Genomic DNA, 9,862 nt, shown 5'->3' on the forward strand with positions numbered 1-9,862 from the left:
ACAACTTTATCACTGATATTCACAAAACTTAACACATCTTTAAAGTAAGTTCATTTGACAGGTTTCCTTTAGAGAAATGCCAAATAATTCAACTTTAAGGCTGCATTAAGTTTCTTGAATACTGATGCACATTTACATATGTATTGGGTTGCCCAAAAAGTAATTGCGGATTTTTTAAAAGAAAGTAAATGCATTTTTAATAAAACTTAGAATGAACTTTAATCAAATATACTTTTTTACACTTTTTTCTAAAGCAAGCTAAAAGTAACAGCTGATAACTGACAGAAGAAAGAATGCAATTACAGAGTCACAAGCTGTGAAAAAATTTGTCAACGCCGACTATATGAAAAATCCGCAATTACTTATATTGTCGATCATTCGAACCGTCACTCATATTGGGTACATACGTTGAAGCTATGCCGCCTAGCGACTGGCCTTACAGTTTGTCAATGTCCCAACAGGCAAATAGAACAAAATACTAAACTCTGTACATGGCACGGTAGCGATGGCTAAGGGGAGCTATCTTTTTGTTTTCGGGGAAAAACGAATCCACTCCACTGATCCATATGCCTCACCAAAGAATAATGCCTTGAGTTTCTGATGGTTGTTGTAGCCACATTTTCATGTGTTGTTGGCGATCCTCTTCAAGCTCCTGTATGTGAGCAATCTCGTTCCAGTCCAAAGGACCGATCGCTGCGGGAACAAGGTGGTCATTGGTTATTTAAAGGCGCCGATAACTCGTCTTGTATCGAGCATCATAGGCACTCAGTATTGGTGCAAGAGCCGGTAGCGTCCGGCCTCTCACTGAGCCTCTCCGCTCGATATCGCTGATTGTTCGCGAATGCCGTTGCAGCTACTCCGTATGGAGCATTTCACTATCCGCAACCTGTGGATGCGCCCGGTAGCTCGCAGCTTAGCTTCTTCGTGACAGCAATTAGCTTCGAGACAGCAATGAACACCACACACTGATCGGACCTCAATGTTCCAGCCTGTATGGTGCTCACTGGTATCCCTTGCCGGAGTTTCTGACGGATTTCAAATGCGGTAGTTTTATGTAGCTACGAATGTGCAAATAAAAATATGATTTTTATAATTTTTCCATTAACGGCAGAGTTACAACAATTATTCGCAATCTCACATTTGTATACCCACCACCGAAGGATGGAGGTATATTCATTTTGTCATTCCGTTTGCAACACATCGAAATATCCATTTCCGACCCTATAAAGTATATATATTCTTGATCGTAAAAATCTAAGACGATCCAGACATGTCCGTCCGTCTGTCTGTTGAAATCACGCTACAGTCTTGAGATATTGAGCTGAAACTTTGCACAGATTCTTTTTTTGTCCATAAGCAGGTTAAGTTCGAAGATGGGCCAAATCGGACTATATCTAGATATAGCCCCCATATAGACCGATTCGCCGAATTAGGGTCTCAGACCCATAAAAGCCACATTTATTATCCGATTTTGCTGAAATTTGGGACAGCGAGTTGTGTTAGGCCCCCCAACATTTTCCGGCAATTTGGCTCAGATCGGTCCAGATTTGGATAAAGCTGCCATATAGACCGATACTCCGATTTAGGGTCTTAGACCCATAAAAGCCACATTTATTATACGATTTTGCTGAAATTTGGGACAGTGAGTTGTCTTAGGCCCTTTGACATCCTTTGTCAATTTGGCTCAGATCGGTCCAGATTTGGATATAGCTGCCATATAGACCGATATCTCGATGAAAAGCCTTGGCTCAATAAAAGGCGCATTTATAATCCAATTTCACTGAAATTTGACACAGTGACGTATGTTAGGCTTTTCGACATCCGTGCCGTTAATGGTCCAGAGTGGTTTATTTTTAGATATAGCTACTAAAAAGAGCAAAACTTTGTTTTATACAGTTGAACAATGACTTGTACTTATTAGTATTTGGTCCAAATCGGAACATATTTCGATATAGCTGCTATGGGTCATAAGGTATGCATTTTCCCCCGGATTTGACGAAAGATGGTTTACCCGAGGTGGTGGGTATCCAAAGTTCGGCCCGGCCGAATTTAACGCTTTTTACTTGTTATATATTTTTTTAAAGTTTCCAATTATCTTCAAGTAAACTTATGGGCTGATTATGGATTGCAACTAAAATATAATTGCGTAGCCATGCAACGAACCCATAAAATAAAAATCCGTATAAAGTTGGAAACTTCTGTCAGTTTAATTCAACAGAAATGTTTTCTCCTTATTTTTTTAATAGAAATCATAAAACCATTATGAGAATAAACAAAAGTACTGTCAGAGATTATCTAAAAAACAAAATTAATGCTTTTTTTGTTCTAAAAATAATTGCAGAAATATAATATTTCAATTATTTGATTTTTGTTTTTATTAACCTCTTTGAATAAAAAAAAATAATAGGACCATCAGAAAAAGGAGTCACAACATCAGCAGCAGTCAGCACAACAATTGACATCTCTGGGAAAACCTCAAAAAGAGTCATCTAAAACCATAGTGGACCAGTTTATTGATAATGAGCAAATGGCAGCTAGCAATTAAGGAGAGCTAATTTAGGCAACGACATGGTGGTTTTGCGGTTGGGTGTTTTCACAAATACCAGAAGTTAAAAATAAGAACTCATACGAATACTCTTTTTTTCATTTTTTAATTAATAATAAAATGATTTCTTTATTACAAAACTAGTAAAAATGCTTATTTGATTTTAACTATAACTCAACACACTTATTAAATGTTTCGCATCTTTAGAAATGGTAGGATGCCGATTTTACATTGTTATCCCACTGGTTTTGTCATGTCAAAGGAAAAACTTATGAAACAAAACAATCGTTTTAAAGAAGTAGACATTTCTCAAATATAATTTTTTTGTCTCTTCTATTAATGGAATTTTATATCGGGAGAGATCTTGCCAATTGTCTGTCTCCCTGCAGCTTCATGAAGTAATGATGTTCTTCTACATATAAAAAATTAGTTTATTATTACATATAGGAGGGAGGATCTTGAATGTGTTTTCTTTTGTTGTTTTGTGGAGGAAGGATGGTTGTTTGGTGGTATAGACGTGGGCTTTTGTCCAGAATTTGTAGTTTACTCAGAATCTTCTTCGTCCGAAGTATCAGTCGTGTATTCGCTGAGATTTTCGGGTTGATCATTATTTTCATGTTCTGATTCACTGAGATCCCATTGTGGATGGTCTGTGGGAGGTGCTGGCGCTTTCTTCACATCCAGTTTGAGTTCTTGCTGTTGATCCATACCAAGGTAAGAATCTGAAATAAGCAAACATTTTAGAAAATTCAAGGTACATTTTCTTATTTTATTACTCAACTCACCTGAACGGAGACAAACGGTAAATGTATAAACTCCTGGCCAGCGGGGAGCCGTGAATTTCAATTGAATTTCTTCCCTTTCTACTAAATTTGTGACATGATAAGGTGCTGTCAGCAGAGTGCGTGATTTGCGATCACAGATATATGTCCACCAGTATTCCTGCTTCTCTTCAGGAAAGTAGGGACAATGTACAGTGTGCGATATGCGTGATTTGCCTTCAAGCTTTTCGCGCTTGTTCAATTTGGCTTGTAATCTTTCCCACTCTTCGTCATCGTCGTCATCCAAGGAGGAGTTCTTGGTTTGTTTCTCATTTTCCTCGTCGCTATCGGAAACCGACTCTTTTTCATCAACATCACTGGCATCTGCCTCGGAATCGCCATCCGAGTCGTGTTTAGACTCTTGCTGTTGACTTTCTGCATTAGCAGCTGATGAAACAGAAGCTTTCGTTGGAGGTGGTGCTTTCTTCTTTTGATTAGGGGCAGGTTTTTTGCCTCCCTTGCCACCTTTACCTTTACGAGGTTTTGCCCAGGTGGATGATTTTTTGACAGGTGCTGCATTAACTGCTGCCTCCTCTTCCTCAGCGCCCTCTTGTTGTTCATCATCCCTAGGGAAAAAATGAGTTAAAGGTTAATGAACAAAGTTTGTAAAATATATTTATATTAAAAAACATACTTAATGCCTTGTTTTTGGGGCACTTTTGAATCGCCAAACAGAGTATTCATATCCTTGCGCACAAGAGTAACAGTTACCGTAACAATAGCACCTGCCGTAACCACGTTGGTATTTTCATCATCGATTACCTCGCAACGTATGGAGAAGTCAATGGAAGGCATTTTTCCCAATACCTTCATTACGTTCCCATATTCGAAATCTGATAAACTCTTCAACAGCTGTCGACTTTCCTCGGGTGCCAATTGGGCAAATTGCTGCAAATTCTTAATGTGTCTTTTCTTGTTCATGAAGTACAGATGATCATCTGTAACATGGGGCAATTGCAACAAGGGCGATTTGAACTCCCACAAGGCCTGAATTATCATCGGTGACATTTTCATGCAGTTCTCAATAGTCTCGATACTGGGTAAACGTGGTACGCGCCTAGCGTACGCCAACATTACCAATTGATGGACACAAGATACCATTTCCTGAACTAGATATGGGCATTTCTTCACAATGAATTGCCGATCCTTTTCCAGTGTCTCGGGATTAAGGGGCAATCGTGATAAATGTGCATGCAATATAGCTCTAGCTTTTATGGAATACATACGACACAATGGATGTTCTTTACATTTCTCATTTAAATTGGGTAGTTGGCGAATTAACTGAAAATAAATATTAAATAAAATAATTTACTACCATACTTATACAACAACAAAAGAATATCATACAACATTAGAAATGATTCGAATTCAGAGAGAGTGGGAGGGGGAGTTTCAACTACAAAGGATAGGGCGTCATGTTCGACAGGGCTAAAATAAATGAATAAGAAGTAGTGATATCTTTGTGGATGAGACTATATCCACTGCCTTTGGAGACTTTCACCTCTATTCAAAATGTTGAACATTTAAAAATAACATTTTCTCCCCCTATTGTCGGCATCACCTTCAGAAGGTATACGGCAATAATATTATCTGAAGCAATAAAAAACTAAAAAAACTGTTGCCTAATGTTGTCATAAAAACTCCATTTTATTTATGTGTGAAAAATATGACTAATTTTTCACGCTCGTGTCTATGCAACATTTTTTCTTCTTTTCAAAATATTCTGAAAATATCGAGCCCTTCCTCCAAAAATTAAAAGGCGCCAATTTTTCGATTTTCATTTCTTGCGTTTCTTGCGATTGCGTTACCTCTCCAAATTTACTATGAACCGTTATAAAATGAGAGCGAACATGATTTTGATGTAAGCGCCATTCAAGGTTTGTTTACCTTATTTTAGTGACAGCGATGCGCGATGTGTCGCTTACAGATTATTGCACATAACCTTAGTATGCAGTAATTCGACTATTCTAACAAAAAAAATAGTTTTTATGTCAGTTGATGGCACACACCGCACAGCCATTCAATTGTATCATTGCTCCGACTCTATATTTGGTCTGCCCATGCTCTGCCATTCAAAGTGTGGGAGCAGTGCAAATACTACTCTCCACTCGAGTTAGTTTCACGCGCCCTCTATAGGCGCAATGTATCTTAAAGGATGCAAATGTTGACCATGACTGCGCCTCAAATGGTACATCCGCTTAGTCCTATTTTGGCATACTCTTTCCAACATTTCAGTCGGTATCTCACGAATAAATGCTTCAATGTTGTCTTTCAATGCATCAATTGAAGCGGGCTTGTGTGTATAGACATAAGCTTTAACATAGCCCCACAAAAAATATTCTTAAGGGGTTAAAACGCACGATCTAGGCGGCCTATTAACCGGTCGCGAACGTGAAATAAAAGGTTTACCAAACTCGCCTCTCAGTAAGTTCATTGTTACGCATGCTGTGTGGCATGTGCCACCGTCTTGTTGAAACCACGTGTCATGCAAGTCAAACTCTTGCATTTTGGGCAAAAAAATTTGGATATCATCTTACAGTTATGTTGCGATTCGCATCATTTTTTAAGAAGTACGATCCAATGATGCCACCAGCCTATAACCCCCACCAAACTGTGATTTTTCTGCATGCATTAGTAGCTCTTCCAATGCTTCTGGCTGCTCTTCACTCCAAAATGGACAATTCTGCTTATTTACGTGCCCATTGAGCCAAAAATTAACATCGTCGTAAAATGGAAAAAGCGCGCGATGAGCTTTCTTAACGCATTTAGATAATAAAATTCAATAATTTGCAAGTTTGTCAGACGATTAATGGTTAAATTATAGACCAAACTGAAGATGTTTGACAGTGAAACAAAACAAGAAACGTACGTAAGCTGTATAAACCAGAAAAAAGAAAATAGCTTATATATCACCCTTTTGTAACTGCCTATTCCACATCTAACCAAAATCAGATAGACCTACTGCAAGTCACAATTTCATATTTTACTGAAATTGGACGATAAAGGCAATTTTGGTCTCAAGAAAAAAAATTAGACAGAAAATTAGACCTTTGTTTACCATACTTGGAAAAGGTGTGGATATGTCTTATACCACTCACTTCATTGAAATTGGAGGAAAAATACGACCTCCGTGATTTAAAAAGTTGAATCGAGGATAGGTCCTTGTGGAGTCCCATAAGGCCCATGTTCGACCTAGCTCCTCAATAGGAGCTTACCAAGGATTGCCTGCCGCATAGTGAGTATACCTCCCATCCTCAATCAGTTGCCGAAACTAACTTCAATAGCCGAATCGGGAGACAACACTATATCAATGCTGTATTAGAAAAAGCTAATAATAAGCACTATAGAACGGACAATAATACCTACTAGATATATATGTATTATTTGAAATATGTAACTTACCGCTGGAACTTCTTCATTGTCCGACTGGCGCTCCACAACTTGTGAATTATGTCGTTTATCGAATTCTAAACTTGCCGCGAGGACCATCAGAGCTCTCTTTAACAGCATATGTGGGGTCTTATGTATAAAATAAAAATACATCTGTGTTGTGTCCAACAGCACTTTATCACCCGAATAGCGTATCGATCTGTACCACCACATACCCACAACAGAGGGTAAAGCAACCATAAAAATCAGTCCATACAAACCTAAAACCCAAACGGAATTCTCTTTCTCTACAATCCATGATGGTAAAGCTATGCCAAACGACATGGCACCGGGGCCATCTGGATTGCCATATTTTTCATAATTGACCTTAGCAACTTCGTCGGTTAATGCTTGGTAAGCTTTTGAGAGCATCATGAAGGCTTTTTCGTCGCCAGTCTCCTTATCCGGATGCAAAACCAGCGATAATTTGTGATAGGCCTTTTTAATTTCTGCCTTTGATGCGGTTGGTTCGATTTTTAGAATTTCAAAGGGGTCAAAACTAGCCATTTCGTAGTCAAATTGCGAGACACGATATGCCAAATATATTAAAAGTGTCCAGCCCAGGACTAGACCAATTCTGATGGAAGCATTTTTTACTGCCCGATATGGTTCCGCAGATGCTAAAATCGCCTTTTTCTTGATACAATCCGGGCATTGGCAGTCCTCTCTTAGTTTTTCCGGATCTATAATGAAAAAACACGTGCATTAGCAATTAATAAAGCCATACATATGGAACGGCTGTTTAAACAATATGAATATATATTTTATGCTTGATCAACTTAAGGCTAAGCCTTACAGCTCAATCTCGCTTGACACGTAAATAGTTAAAGGTGCTATAAAACGATATGTATTTGTCGTATGACTGGTCATGGTGTCTACATGTAGGTTCGATGACATTAATACTCGCTTTAATCGAAAAAATTGCATAATTATTCCAAACCCCGATTTTCATATTAAATGTTTCATACGTATCACACATTGTGTACAACTTTAAGAGTTGCTACATTTGAAAATACATAAAAAAAAACTTGAAGGAAAAACTTTAGTGAAACATTTGATAGTTTCTTAACGGGTTTTAACAAAACGCTGTTATTTGCAAAAAAACTTGAAATCCATGCTTCTCTTAGTTTTATTACTTACAGGTGTGCAAGCACACGTGGTTATCTAGGCATGTCTGTATTGAGTCTAAAAATTGTTTGTTCACATACTACTTCCACTTATATATAGAAGGGATCTGTTGAACAGTCAGCTTAACACAGACAAAAACAGGCACACTCTCTAAGCTTTTGCTAGGCGCTTTCACCATTGCTCTTTTAAGAATTGAAAACAGAATAACTAATTGGAACGTAAACCGCAGCGCAGTGTTGTCGTCACAAACTAAAGTTAGAATCGAACCGTGTCTTAGTTTCAATCCAAACTTATGTGTATGTATGTATGTCAGTAACCCTATGTACTTCTAAATCTGAAATGTAAGGCAACCAATGGTTTTTGCAAAATCACTCACCTTCTTTCTTTTTCCTTGGCCAATAGTATATTGTAGTGGGTATTAAAACCAGGGCTAAAAACGATAATAGGAAATAATAAAATGTTCCTCCGCTCTCATCGTATTGAAATTTCTGTCCAGCCATTCTAATGACAACTCCTCTTCAGGCTAGGTAATGGATACGTAGTTGCTGCTGCTGCCGACTACCAATACTTTGTTACTATCCTACTTGTTGAACACGTTTATCTCAGGAATTGCCAAATAGCACGCAATAGTGACAACGGCGCGGAATAAATACTGTATTTGTTATCTTGTTAGAACGGCAAAAATTTATTAAATGCTGATATTTAAAAAAAAATTTCACTAAAAATCTTGCCGTGTATCGAAAAAATAATCCAGCCACGGCAATTAATTTGACGTCTTATATTTGACACGTCTCATTTTTTAGCCCAATCAGTGGAAACGTAGTAACGCAAGGCTGATAACAATAGTGTAACATACCACAACGAAACATATAGCTTCTCGAACGTACTTTTCTGTTCGCTATGTAATCAAAAGCACCCCAATTCAATGTAATTTCAATAAAATTCAATCAAAAAGTGGCTTTGCAATGCAAATATTAAAAGGTTGGAAGATGTAGAAACAAAAATGTGACACAATCTAAACTCTCGAATACAATAAATATTTCCAAAACACTGTTGACAAATCTGAGAGAGACTAAACAAAGACGAAGAATACCGATAAATGATGGCTGTGTTTTATTTTAGTACTATGGCATATATCAGGATTCACAGTGAATCCTGGGCATATATCTAGAACTTCGTTGTCCTGGATAAATGTCACTTACATACAAAGTTCGTTACACTGTACTACATAGCACTAAAATAAAACACAACCTTATCTACAAATGCCCATGAACCAGGAATCACTAATAGAAGTTTAGGTCGCTTGGCTTAACCTTATTCAGTGAGTCCTGCCCATGAACGTTCCATTAAGGAACAGGAGCAAACTTCTCACATATAAATGAGTGCTGTCCGATTCAAGTTTAATCTCAATGATTTTTATACCCTAGTCCGAACGGCGCACTGCATCGAAATTGACCTCAGTGATTTTTAATTCAAAATTTCATGAAGACCTTTTTTGGTTTTTCAAAATAACATGATTTAGTCTAATTTTTATACGATCTTTTTTTGGGATTATGACATTAAAACTTTAAACCTGTCTTTGTGTGTGTTGGCAAAACGTCGATCAGCTTGATGACAATATGGCGGATTGCACCATACGATTTGTGGTTGTTGTACAAATGAGACCACTTTTAAATGTTTCGCCATACTCCAAAAAGATTTGCCCGTTTTTGCGTATTTGGATTTTTGGGCTTTTTTTGAATAAGTCGATGGCAAAAATGTACCTATTTCGTGTATTGACAGGATTCACTAATAGAAGGTTAGGTCACTTGCGAAAACATGAAGTGAATAGCCCCCATGAACATAATTAAGGATGTAAAATATACGGATTGAAAATGTTATCAAATAGGAGAAAACGTAAACAAGGAATGAATGTAAAAAAAGGGAACAAGTTGACATC

The 9,862-nt window shown here is 37.6% G+C and overlaps 1 protein-coding gene across 1 annotated transcript; it reads right to left on the bottom strand.

Moving 5' to 3' along the window:
• Positions 1-2,632: 2,632 nt before the first annotated feature.
• LOC106084443 (translocation protein SEC63 homolog) lies at positions 2,633-8,702 on the bottom strand. The gene is made up of 5 exons (XM_013248125.2): positions 8,300-8,702; positions 6,769-7,478; positions 4,001-4,647; positions 3,331-3,932; positions 2,633-3,267 (listed from the first exon to the last, which is right to left on the bottom strand). The coding sequence occupies exons 1-5, from the start codon at positions 8,421-8,423 to the stop codon at positions 3,089-3,091; spliced, it is 2,262 nt and encodes a 753-aa protein (XP_013103579.2). The 5' UTR covers positions 8,424-8,702; the 3' UTR covers positions 2,633-3,088.
• Positions 8,703-9,862: the final 1,160 nt, after the last annotated feature.

This window comes from Stomoxys calcitrans, chromosome 1, assembly GCF_963082655.1.
Source record: "Stomoxys calcitrans chromosome 1, idStoCalc2.1, whole genome shotgun sequence".
In the NCBI taxonomy this organism is placed as follows: domain Eukaryota; kingdom Metazoa; phylum Arthropoda; class Insecta; order Diptera; family Muscidae; genus Stomoxys; species Stomoxys calcitrans.